General features: G+C 37.6%; 2 protein-coding genes across 7 annotated transcripts in view; one reads left to right on the top strand and one right to left on the bottom strand.

The window, feature by feature from the left end:
- RIC1 (RIC1 homolog, RAB6A GEF complex partner 1) overlaps positions 1-6329 on the top strand; it is a 96931-nt gene extending 90602 nt beyond the window's left edge. For all 6 annotated transcript variants that reach the window (XM_074330459.1, XM_019727157.2, XM_019727156.2 and 3 more), the window contains 4 exons: positions 339-530; positions 2837-3014; positions 3179-3367; positions 4205-6329. In XM_074330459.1, coding sequence (XP_074186560.1) covers positions 339-530; positions 2837-3014; positions 3179-3367; positions 4205-4493 — 848 coding nt within the window. In that variant the 3' untranslated portion in view covers positions 4494-6329. The remainder of the gene's footprint in view (positions 1-338; positions 531-2836; positions 3015-3178; positions 3368-4204) is intronic.
- Positions 6330-9358: 3029 nt separating this feature from the next.
- Positions 9359-12951, bottom strand: part of ERMP1 (endoplasmic reticulum metallopeptidase 1) — a 43919-nt gene continuing 40326 nt past the window's right edge. Inside the window, exon 15 of the mRNA XM_019727154.2 lies at positions 9359-12864. Within this exon, the coding sequence (XP_019582713.2) occupies positions 12700-12864 (165 nt within the window). The 3' untranslated portion in view covers positions 9359-12699. The remainder of the gene's footprint in view (positions 12865-12951) is intronic.

The raw sequence follows: 12951 nt of genomic DNA, 5'->3' as shown, positions 1-12951 counted from the left end.
AGAAAATTCAAACGAAAGCCTTTCATTATAGCATTTGGAAATTTCATGTCATCTTAAGACCCGAGGAAAGTCACTGAAAAGATGAGCAGAGTAAAATTTTTCCATTCTAATAAGATACATGACGATGAGTGCTAGATGGCATTATGTATTATATAGTCCATTTTGTTACAATCCCACATCCCTGGGCTGTGGGTGGGTGATACAGTGTAGGAGAGTAATTGGCTTTGAACTCAGTATTGGGGGAGTGGGGAGAGAAGCTGAAAGAACTGAATTGGAAATGGCAGTGTATGCATCCTGAATTCCCATTTTATGTCTTTGTTTTTGGACATACCTTGCAGTGGGAGAGCAGCTATTAAAGTCTCAGTCAGCTGACCCTTTTTTAAACCTTGAGATAGAAGCTGGTGTCTCTAATGTCCAACGAAGTCAGAGCTGGCTCAGCAACATTGGTCCCACCCATCATGAGATAGACACAGCCTCATCCCATGGACCTCAAATGCAAGATGCCTTTCTGTCACCTCTAGCTAATAAAGGTAAATGTCATTTTAAACCCTAGCTCTTCTTCAGTTCCTCTGGAAGAACGTTTATGTGCTATAGCACTTCAGAGATAGAGCTTCGTTCACTCTTTTCTTTCAAGATATGTTCTTGAGGATTATCCATTAGTATCTGCTCGAGAGGTGGATAGTTACTAGAACAAGACCAAATTGGCCTTGATTGTATCTCATTTGACGTAAAATGAAATAGGTAAAATCTTCTTACAGGTCAGCACTAATAGATGAAATTTTGCAGTCGATTTTAATGATACAGAAACTAACTTTGAACCTCAAGTAAGCAAAATGTTATCCACATAAATATTCCATTCTGTATCATAAAAATTGTACTCAGTTACCTTCTTTGTTTATTTCATTGATAAAAATTTGTGCACATTTTCTTTTTCTCCTCTAAGTTCCTACTTAGTATCCTTAATTTTGCCTCTTAGCCTTCAAAATCTGAAATATTTACTATCTGGCCCTTTACCAAAAAAATGTGTGCCAACCTCTGCTCTTACAGTAATGGGTAAGTTACAGATTTAGGAAGTTTTAAAGTGATTTATGTTGCTTATGTTTATATAATTATAGGAGCTTAAGTAGCAATTGGTCTCATTTTCTGCAGTTTTCTTAATGGCCAGGTATTCACCTGAAGTTTGATTTTCAGTCTGTCATCACTGTTACCTGAGTTTCTCCTATATGGGGAGGCTTAGAGCTGCCATTAATTTTTTTATTAATTGTGGTAGACTACACGTAAAATTTACTATCTTAACCGTTTTTTAAGTGTACAGTTCAGTAGTGTTTACATTCACATAGTTGTGCAACCAACCTCCAGAACTTTTCATCTTGCAGAACTAAAACCCTGTACCCATTTAATAACAACTCCCCATTCGTCCCTCCCCCAACTACTGGCAGCTACCATTCTGTTTTCTGTCTCTCTGAATTCCCCTACTTTAGATACTCTGTGTGTGTGTGTGTGTGTGTGTGTGTGTGTGTGTGTGTGTGTGTGTGTGGCATCATGCAGTATTTGGCTTTTTGTAACTGGCGTATTTCACTTCGCATAATGCTTTCAGAGTTCATCCCTGTTGTAGCATACACGGGAATGTCCTTCCTTGTTAAGGTGGAGTGATATTCCATGGTGTATACACATTTTGTTTATCCATCCATCCATTGATGTACACTTAGGTTTCTTCCACCTTTTGGTTACTGAATAATGCTACAGTGAACATGGGAGTACAGACATCGTTTTGAGATTGCTTTCAGTTCTTTGAGGTATATACCCAGAACTGGGATTGCCAGATCGTATGGTAATTCTCTCTTCACTTTTTTTTCTGTAGCAGCTGCACCATTTTGCATTCCCACAGGCACTGACAGGGGTTCCAATTTCTCCATATCCTCACCAACACTTATTTGCTGGGTTTTTAAAAAAATATTAGCCATCCTAATGGACATGAGGAGGTACCATTGCTTTTTTAAAGAGATCATTTCAAACATTTAAAAAGTTGAGATAATAGTATAATGGATCCCTTGCTGCCCCCACCCTGCCATGTATCCATCATCCAGCTTCCATTATCACCAAGTCATGATCAAATTTGTTTCTTCCACTTCCCCCTCCTGTTTTTGAACCAAATCCAAAACGTGCTATATTTTATCTGTGAATATTTCAGTATGTATCTATCTCTAAAAGGACTTTAAAAAAAACTAACCCATAATACCATTATCATTCCTCTAAAAATTTAACAATTCCTTAATACCATCAGATATCCAATAAGTATTCAAATTCCAGTTGTTTCATAATGTCATAATTGTTTTTTATGGCTTGGCTCAAAATCTAAATAAGGTTCCTACTTTGTGATTATGTTTTTAATTCTCTTTTTAGTGATTGTTCCCCTCTCCATCTCTTTTTTTTTTTCCTTGCAATTTATTCACTGAAGAAACTTGCTTCTGTGGATTTTCTCATAATGTAGATTTTGGTGATTGCATCTTCATGGTTTAGTATAGCAGTTTCCTCTGTATTTCGTGTAAATTGGTAATTGACTCTAAAGACTTGATCAAATTATAGCTAGATTTTTATTTTTATTTTTTTAGAGGCAGGCCAGGTAATATAGCATGACACATAATGCCTGGTTATCTCTCTAATGATTAAAAAAAAAAAATCTGTTTCTATAACATGGGAATTTTAGCAGTGTATTGAACATTTTTGGTTTCATAGTATTGCGAAATCAACAACTGAGAAATAGCCAATATTTAAAATCAAAGGAAAACATTTTCTACGTCAAGCTAGTTTATAACTTTTGGCACTTCTTCATTAGGTGATGAATGCAGTATTGGCTCAGCCACAGACTTGACTGAAAGTAGCTCCATGGTAGATGGGGACTGGACAATGGTGGATGAAAACTTCTCCACACTCAGTTTAACGCAGTCAGAGCTAGAGCACATCTCCATGGAGTTGGCAAGTAAAGGGCCTCACAAATCCCAGGTCCAGCTTCGGTGAGTTTCTCAGCATTCTGAAAGCACAGAATGCTTACTCAGGATATATGGGCAAAGAAGGAACAGGGGCTACTGTCCTGATACTGATTGCCCTTCTGAACATCTGTCGAGTCTACTGAACTCCAGATTTCCTTCTCATTTATTTTGTTTCTGTTTATATGTAGGTATTTGCTACACATCTTCATGGAGGCAGGATGTCTGGACTGGTGTATTGTCATAGGCCTGATTCTTAGAGAATCCTCAACAATCAACCAGATTTTGGTTATTATCCAGTCTTCAGAGGTAGATGGAGAGATGTTACAGAACATAAAGACAGGGCTACATGCAGTGGACAAATGGGCCTCCACAGACTGGTAAGTGCGGTTTCCTTAGGCTTGTTTCTTGGCTGTCCTTTGGTGAATCCTTTCCTTTCACATTAATGCTTAGCTCTGGTTCGTTTATTTAAAGATTTTTAGGTTGGTCGAAATAAAAATGCTTTCATATGTTCATTTTTAAGGCTGTTTTCTTTAGTTACCATTCAGTACCAGCCATTTACATGAGTAATATCCAATGAGATAGTGTTGGTCAGTTTATAATGGGAATGCATGTCACTGACTTAAGATTGATGCAGTACAAATGATCTCATAGTGAACACTGGAACTTCAGATTTATAGTTCTCTAGAACTGAAGATAATAACCTGTCTACTTGAAAAGGTAAAAATTTAAGGTCTAGGTGAATTTAACATTCCATAGCAGTTTATTAGCAAGCCCAAATTAAGAGTGGATGGGAGTTAAGAAAGAGCCTTAGGTTCTAGCCGTTTGTCACCAATTATTTGTGGATTTGGGGCTTCCTTTGCTTGGATCTAGCTTTCCTTAGTTGGCAGATTCATTTAGGTTTTTGCAAGTCTAAAATCCTGTTGGTCCTTACACTGTAGAATATGATTTTTAATTTTAATACTAGATAAAGAATGTCAGTCTTTGCTTCTAGTGCTCAGAAATTTAAGATTCATACTACTGCTGTTTGTAGCCCCCTCTGTGCTGGCCAGGGCACCTCAGAAGCCTTTCCTCCCTACCTCCCTGTACCGCCTCCTCTCCCCCCAAAATCTGTCATTGATCTTATTGTATCAGTGTATAGTAGGAATTTATCCATAATACTATGGAGCCTTTTGAATATTGCAGATGAGAACTAATTTCCTTTTTCCTCTCCTTAGTCCTGGATATAAGCCATTTTTAAACATCATTAAGCCACAACTACAGAAGCTCAGTGAGATAACAGAAGAGAAGGTCCAGCCTGAAGCCTTCCAGCCAGTAACTGTGGGTAAGACTCCTGAACAGACCAGCCCCCGGGCAGAGGAAAGCAGGGGCTCCTCGGGCCATGGAAGCGTACCCCAGGGTGAGGTCGCAGGTGGCAGTCTGGTCAGCCGGAAAGAGGAGGACACAGCCCGAGCAGAGGAGGAGGAGCCTTTTCAGGATGGGACTTACGACTGTTCTGTGTCCTAACAACAGTGGGGTGCATCACCACGGGCAGTATTAACTAATCAGCAGTGTGCAGCCGAGGACACTGTAACTAGTTGGATGATTTAACCAGGGAGAGAACTCAGCTCAGAGACTCTGGTAAGGTATTACTAAATTTTAACTAACTCCTTCTCCTTTAAGAAATCACCTTGACTCCAGAAAAATGTGGTATCAGAATAAATCATCTTTAATAAAAAAAAAAATTTAAGCTGCAGTGGAAAGTAATATAGATTATAAAGGTGTACATGAGAATATTTTGGTTTTATTCCTAAAGATTGGTAGCTCTTAAACCATAGGGATTGTTTTGCCCCAGATGAGCTTTTTCACTACGTATAGCTTCTTAGATGTTTTCTGGCTCAGCGTATGTCCAGACTGTTTTTCAAAAATAAATGCTAAGGTGATTGCTGTTGCCCATCAGGTACCTGAGCTCCCTGTAATGCCCCCTGGGATCGAGAGCGCTGGCCTCTGTAACTGGGCCTCCCAAGCAGATGCCTGCCCTGGCGAGCATGTGCCAGTGTGATGGGACGCGCTCCGTAGCTTTCCAGCCTGTGAAGTCCCAGCCCTGAGTTGATGGGAGCTATTTACTTGTGAGTTGGTGTGCGAGCTTGACTCCTGTTCTATCAGTATGGTCAGTGGTGTGAGGGGTTCTGATCAATAATGCTCTTCGATACCACTGAACTATTTTGTATCAAAGAACTTTATCTTTTTGTGAATACTCTTGTGTAAATATACTCAAAGGCACTGTTCATATTTTTAGGCCTTGTATTATAATTTATAAGGTTCTATGCTGGATTCTGCATGGCTTTCCTCACTCTTGGAATAAAGAGAGCGCTCGCTCTTCTTTCCAGATATAAGCAGTCTTCATAGAGGAAGGAGACAGCTTTATTGGCTTGGTCATAAAGTAACAGAAATGGCCACACTGATCATGAAATGAAACAGGTTTTGTGCAAATTAATGTAGTTTTTTATTTATTGCTTTTGTAAATTGAATAAAAATGGAGTTTTATGTAAATAGATTGCTGAACCCTGTATTATCACTGCTAATTAAAAATTAGTATGTAAAGAACGCATTCTTCATTGTAACTTTTAAAATATTTTATGTATTTCTAGATATGACTTAAATTTTAGTTTTCATACATTATGGAAACATAACTACATACTCTTTAATTGCTTCAGACTGAACACATATCCACTGTATGTACTTCTAATTATAACAGTATTAATTTAGATAGCTTGTTTGTACTGTGCAATTTGAACAAAGGAATGCAATGTTATTTTTTACAAAAACAAACTTGTTTATTTTTATAACAATGTATTTGATGCGGACCAAATCCATACCACTATGTAAAACAGCCTCTCTTCGCATAGTGCAATTACAATTTAAAAGTAAAACTTGGTCCTCTATCATTGTTTTTTAAAGTAAATGGCTAGATTAGTTCTAGCCAGGTTTCCTTGAAGGGAAACGCAAAACCATTTTGAAATTGATTAGTTCAAAATTCATCAAACTTTTAAATTATTGCGTTTGGTAATTTACTATCACTTTTTATATTACAAGTGCAATAATTTCACATACTGAAACTCCTGAATGGGTGGAATATGTGATTATGGGTCCCTGGTCCTTCTGGTGCTACTTTTATTTAAGGCTTTGTTTTAAACCACCTTTCCCTAAATCTTTAAAAAATGTTTCCATGTGAGTACATGCAGGCCAGTGAGAAACTAAATTGAAATTTCTTCTCCTGTTCTAGTCTATTAGGAGAAGAACTAGATTATTTTTGTGTTTGGTGTGAATATTCAGTCAATAAAAATGATTTACCATTGTAAACAGCTGTGATCTTTTCAAATATCCTACTGTGCTGCTGAGTTCATCTTGCACCTTTCAAAGCAGGGCCCCAAATAAGTTAACTGTATTCCTGTGGTTAATGCAATAAATGAATCTTTTCTTCTGTAAAATACTTGTTTTTCAGCTAATAGGAATGGGTGGCCCCAAGACAAAGGGAAAAAAAAGGCAAGTTTATGGGAAATTTCTCTTTGGTAATTTGTTAGATATACTTTAATTTTTTAAAATTCGTATTTTTATTTTACCTTGTTTGATTCACATATCAACTGTTTAAGTCATAATTTTAACCAGTGAATTTAAATATTCAGTATAACTATTTGAAGTTGAAATTATTTGCTAATACCAAAACAAGAAGTCATTTGGGGGTGGAGACAATCTTTGCATATAATTAAAGTTGCTGCTACTGCTGTAATGTGTTTTTTTTTTTTTTTTTTTTACTTGGTACAGGGCAATAAAACCATTATACCCACGAACTTTTGTTTATTCACCATCTCCGTTTAACAGCAAAAAGTATATGTATTAAAAACCACCAAAATATTATTTTGGTTATATAATTCCAAAGAATTATGTAGAATTTTTCGTATGAAGAAACTTAGAAATCCTGACAAATTTAACATTTGTTTGTATGCAGTTATTTAGAATAAATAGGAGCATTGAGAGCTGGCAGTATCCTAGGTGCCTGACAACACGAGATTGAAGCAGGTAGTCCATGTTAATAACATACAAAATGTTCAAAATATAATGAAAAATGATATAAAATCATGCATACCATATGATTTGCACCAATTTTATATGTAAGTGCAGAGGAGACTAGGAATCTCTAATAGATGGAATTAAAAATGATTTTGACTTTTTCTTATTTTCCTGTATTCCTGAATCTGCTTTCTGTCTCTGGATTTGCCTATTCTGGACATTTCATGTAAATTGGATCATATAACATGTGGCTTTTTCTGTCTGGGGCTTCTTTTCCCTTAGCATGTTTTCAAGGTTCATCTTTGTATATCAGTACTTCATTCCTTTTTAAGGCTGAATAATATTCCATTTTATAGATATACTACTTTTGTTTTATCCACTCAGTTAAGGGACATTTGGGTGGTTTCCACTTTTTGACTATTATTCATAATGCTACTGCGAACGTTCACGTATGAGTTTCTGTGTGGACATGTTTTCAGTTCTCTCTAGAAGTGGAAATGCTGATAACTGGTTAATTTTTTGAGGAAATGCCTAACCGTATTCCAAAGTGCCTGTGCGACTTTACAGTCCCACTAGCAGTGGAGGAGGGTTGCAGTTTCTACCATCAAGACTTGTTATTGTCGTCTCTGGTTATAGCCAATGAGTTAATGTATGAAGTGGTATCATAGATTTTGAGATTTTTGTATTTCCCTGGTGACTAGTCTTTTCATATAATTATTAGCTATTTGTATATCTTGGTATAAAAAAAATGTTCACATCCTTTGCCCATTTCATAATTGGGTCATTTATCTTTTTGTTGAGTTGAAGGGTATTTTATGTATGTTAGATACTAGACCCTTATCAGATATAGGTTTTCCCCACTGAAAGTAGAGTGTTCCTATGAAACCTTTCATAAGCCGAAGTGGCATAAAGCATAATATCCACCACTTTCTGAAAAGTTTGCGTTATACCACTTGCCTTTTTTGAAAGACCTACGTTAGTACAACTTTTTTCATAAAAATTGAAATCCTCTTAGGATTTCTTTCAGTTAGCAAAACCAGGTACTAACAGGTATGTTTTCTTCTGACTATAAGAGTTTTAATAGTTTTAGTTCCTACACTTAGGCCTTTGATCCATTTTATTTTTAGTATGTGGTATGAAGTGAGGAAGTCTTTGTTCTTTTTTATATGTGGATATTCAGTGTCCCAGACTATTTACTAAAAATTGTTCCCACTAAATCGTCAAAAATCATTTGACTATAAATGTATGGGTTTATTTCTGGACTGTTATTTGTACTACATTGATCTATAAGTCTATTTGTACTTTGTAGGAAGTTTTGAAAGTGTGAATTGTGAGTTTTCTGAAGGCTGTTTTGGCTATTCTGGGTCCCTTGTATTTCCATATGAATTTTAGGATCAGCTTGTCAGTTTCTGTGTGTATGCACACAAAAGGCACATGGGATTTTGATAGGGAGTGTAGCCAATCTGTAGACCAATTTGGAGAATGTTACCATCTTAATGTTAAGCTTTCCAATCTATGAACATGGGCTGTCCATTTTTTTCAGCAAGTTTTATAGTTCGCAGTATTCTTTTGTTCTTTTGTTAAGCTTATTCCTAAGTATTTTATTCTTCTTGATACTATTGCAAATAGAACTGTTTTATTTTTGGATTGTTCTTTGTTAGTGTATAGGAATACAGTTGATTTCTGTATATTGATATTGGATCCTACAACACTGCTGAATTCATTAACTGTGATAGTTTTTTGTAATTTCCTTAGGATTTTCCATATGGACAATCATGTCGTTTGCAACTAGAGTTTTAACTCTTCCTTTCTAATCTGGATGCCTCTTGCCACATTGCCCTGGCTGGAGCCTCCAGTACAGTGCTCCATATGAGGAGCCCGTGGCCATCCTTGTATTCTTCCTGATGGTAGGGGGAAAGCTCCGTCTTGCATCAGGAATTAATGTTAGCTGTGAGTTTTTTCATGGATGACCTTTATCAGGTTGAGGAAGTTCCCATCTGTTAGTGTTTTTATCATGAAAAGGTGTTAGGCTTTGTCAAAAAACTTTTCATGCATTTATTGAGATGATCGTAGATGATGGTTTGTCCTTTATTTTGTTAATATGGTGTATTGCATTCATTGATTTGTCAGGTGTTAGACCAACGTTGCATTCCTGGCATAAATCTCACCTGATCATAGTGTGGAACCAAACTTGAAGAAATTAGCAACATGTTATATATATTTTTACAAATCAAATAAGGCAGTAGTAGTATCAAAAAAATATACTGATGTACTTCAAAATTGGCTAGGATATTTTTTAAATAAAAACAGACCAAGAGGCATAAGTGCATTTTGGCTTTATTGGCCCTAAAAGGTGGCGAGGTGTATTAGAAGTAGTTGTTCAGCTGTTTCACCTTGTTCTGAACTGTTTTGAGAGAATTCACTCAGAAAGTGAAATAACTTGCACAGGGATGCGGGTGTTCTTTATGGGGTTGCTGGTGGAGATTAGAGTGAATAGTGGTCACTCTCCAGCTGAAAGATATTTCTTCTTCCCTCCCTCCTACTCTTAGCTGCCAACAAAAGAACATCCATCTTTATTAGCGCTTCAGTGATTTAAAACTCTTAAATATGCTGAAGCTCAACATTTACCCAATAATAGGTCATTAATTTCTGTGTAATTCACATGCACAATCTCATTACACAGCAAAAAGGATTCCAATTGAAGTAAAATAACATTTCCATGTTGAGTTCTTTACTCACATGAGCCAGCTAGGTCTTTTAACAAATTTTTTTAAAAGAAGGCTTTAAAAGGCTCTGTAGACTTGAAATAACCCTTCAAATATAAGGCTACAGGACAATTAATAAAGATCTGTTTTTCTGTTAAAGATACTAAGACATTAAAAAGTTTATTTCAGTAACATTGTAAGGCAACAATTAATCGTCAGCAAACCGGGGAAAAGAAATGGACAGACATAATCATTCTTCCCAAAGCTTCATGAGTCAGGAGGCTGGCTTATGGCCCCCCTCAGTGACAACATTTTAAGAATCTTATCATGATTATTATTAATATCTGCTAAACTGTGGAAACAAATGCTTCATGCAACAATCATTCATAGGTCTGACATTGTAAATTTTAAGAAAGAACTTATTCAAAATCACAATTCTTTACTTTCCCTGAATGTGCAGTATTCTGCTACTTACATTTAAATTCTGTAGGAAATAACCTTTTTAGAAATGTTATTCAAATGATCAGATACTGAAAGAAAGAAAAACCTGTAAGTTCTTTAACCTCAGTGATTACTTAGTAACAAAGCTTTGAATATTGTAATTTCTTAACCATTTGGCATTAAAACAATCTCCCAGGATCTTACCCACACCTAGAGACTAGTGAGCATCTTGTTACCCTGCATAATATCAAAGCTTTATAATGCTAAAGAAACCTGAAGACAAAAGAGAATTGCAACACTTGGATTTTGCTTTTTAAAAAATTTCTAATAATCAGTTTTAGATTAACCACAGGGACAGAAATATGCCTGTACAGTCATCCCTCAAAATCCACAGGGGGTTGGTTCCAGGACCTCCTTTGAATACCCAAATCCTGGATGTTCAGATCCCTTATATAAAATGGTGTAGTAGTATTTGCATATAACCTATGTCCATCCTCCTGTATTACTTTAAGTCATCTCTAGATTACTTATAATACATAATTCAATGTAAATGCTATGTAAATAGTTGTTAATACTGTATTGCTTAGGGAATGACTAGGAGAAAAGTTTGTACATGTTTAGTACAGATGCAACCATTGTAGCCACCTACATAGTACATGTCAGCAACAATGTAACATTTTTCCCAAGTATTTTCTATCCGTGGTTAGTTGAATCTGTGGATAGGAACCTGCAGATATGGAGAACTGACTACATTTTGAAATTCACTGAGATATTACTGTGTCACCACCACAATTAGGATTCTATACAAGCTATAAACACTGCAAACTGTATGTACCACCTGACACATTCAGAAATCCTCTGGCCTCACAGATAAATAGTAGGAGCCAGATACCTGAAGCACTTGAGACGAGTAATACATGGTTTCTACAAAGTCAAGAAAAAAGGAATGGTTCCAGTGTCCGTGCGTGTCACAGCCAGCACACTACCATTCAGCTCTGGCGGTAGCCCTGCTGTGTGGGGGGGGCCAGTCAGTTTTTTAGAGAGTCACAAATCAGGCAGGCAATGAGGAGCATGATTAAGAAATCATTGTATGTGACACACAAGCAGCTTCAAGAATTTCCTCCTGTGATATGCTTACTATGTTCTTCCTATTAAGATGGATCCAAATGCCAATTTTTAAGTTTTCACTATGGCTTTTCTTTAAAATGTTCTTTTTGGTCTATGTTTACTAAACTCAAAGTTCGTCCAAAAAATTTTTTAAGATGTTGTTTGTTTGTTTGTTTTTTACATTTCTTAATGGAAAAAAGAAAGCAAAATTTACCACTAATGTCACCAAACCCTTCCACTGCTGTGATAGGCCTCACAAGCTAAACAGCCATATTCTTCAAAATGAAAAGCACCTTTAAATCCCAGAACTGTCATTATGCAGGATCTGAACCCCAACAGCTGTACATAGTGATCTCATTCCAGTACAAGCCACACCTCAAGTCTCAGGAAAGCCAGCCCTACTACAGCTAAGTTACTGAGAAACCAATCTGTGGCTAAGAAACAAGGACCCTATGCGTCAATAAAATTACGCCCTAAAGAATTAACCGTGGATAACAGAAAACTCAGAAACAAACTGTATAAATATAAAATGCTCAGCCACTCCCAACCCCCCTGCCCCGGAATAGCCACCACAGGACCTCAGTGCTGGAAGGAAGGTTATATACTTACACAATCTGAACCAAAAGAACCTGTGAAAACCCACAGAATATAGCTGGACAGATGTTCCTCTTCTCAAACTTGTAGAGAGGGCGGACAGGTAGGTTTCAGAGGGAAACGGGCATTGAAAACCTCAGCAAGGCATCACCATGATGCATCTTGGTGACCAGCTGTCAGAAGGCCAGGCGTCACCAATCAGCACATGTTTGCCCAGGAGGGGTCCTGGGCTCCAGTAGAGATGCAGCGACCTGCGAGAGGCTGCCTGAAGAAGCACAGCTCCCAGCACAGGCTGGGTCCTCGAAAGCCCAGTGGATCTTCCCCGGTGCTTATGGTAATAGCTTGCTGACGGATAGCTTTCTAGAGACTATCACTCGAGTGGATGTGGTTTCTCCCCACCATCCACTCACACAATAAATGATCTTGGGCTTTAACTGGAAATGTCATTTGTCTCATTAACAGTGGTCTCACATTATCTTCAGCATCTTTCATGATCCTAAGGGGACAACTATTGAAGTGGTTTCTTGGCTTTTGTCCTTAAGGGCTTATAAAGTGACATGTTAGTGTAGTGGCAGTACCCACATGTGCTTATGTGCCAGAAAACTGGCATTTTCAAGTGTCAAAAAGGCCATGCCTCACTGCCCCCCGTGTAACCGTGACGGTGCTCGGCCTGGAGAGTGGTGGTGGCCCTCAAAGCTCTCTGACAGTCTGCTCATTAAAATCCACCAACTTACGTGACAAATGTCCATGTAGCAGAGGGAGAAACCGTGGCACAGGAAGTCTCCCCCAGACACGTACTCAGCTCATCCACAAGATTAAAACACAAAGAGATCGTAGGTGCACACCCAGGCCGAGGGAAACGTCCAGTCTGGGAACTTGTCCTTCAGAGTATCCAGCTGGGAGGATCTCTTGTCTTCCCCAGAAAGATAGTGGGCAGCGAGGGCCACGGTGACTATGCCCTCGGGCTGTTCTTCCGAGACCTGGGAGAGAAAATTAGTTAGTGCTGTACTGCTAAGACGGCAGAATACTGAGTCCAAGTATTTGATTCTTGCCAAATACCACTTGGG

The sequence above is a fragment of the Rhinolophus sinicus genome, linkage group LG04, assembly GCF_036562045.2.
Source record: "Rhinolophus sinicus isolate RSC01 linkage group LG04, ASM3656204v1, whole genome shotgun sequence".
NCBI classification, from domain to species: domain Eukaryota; kingdom Metazoa; phylum Chordata; class Mammalia; order Chiroptera; family Rhinolophidae; genus Rhinolophus; species Rhinolophus sinicus.
The sequence above is the reverse complement of the archived record's forward strand: the minus strand, read 5'-3'. Positions and strand labels throughout refer to the sequence as shown.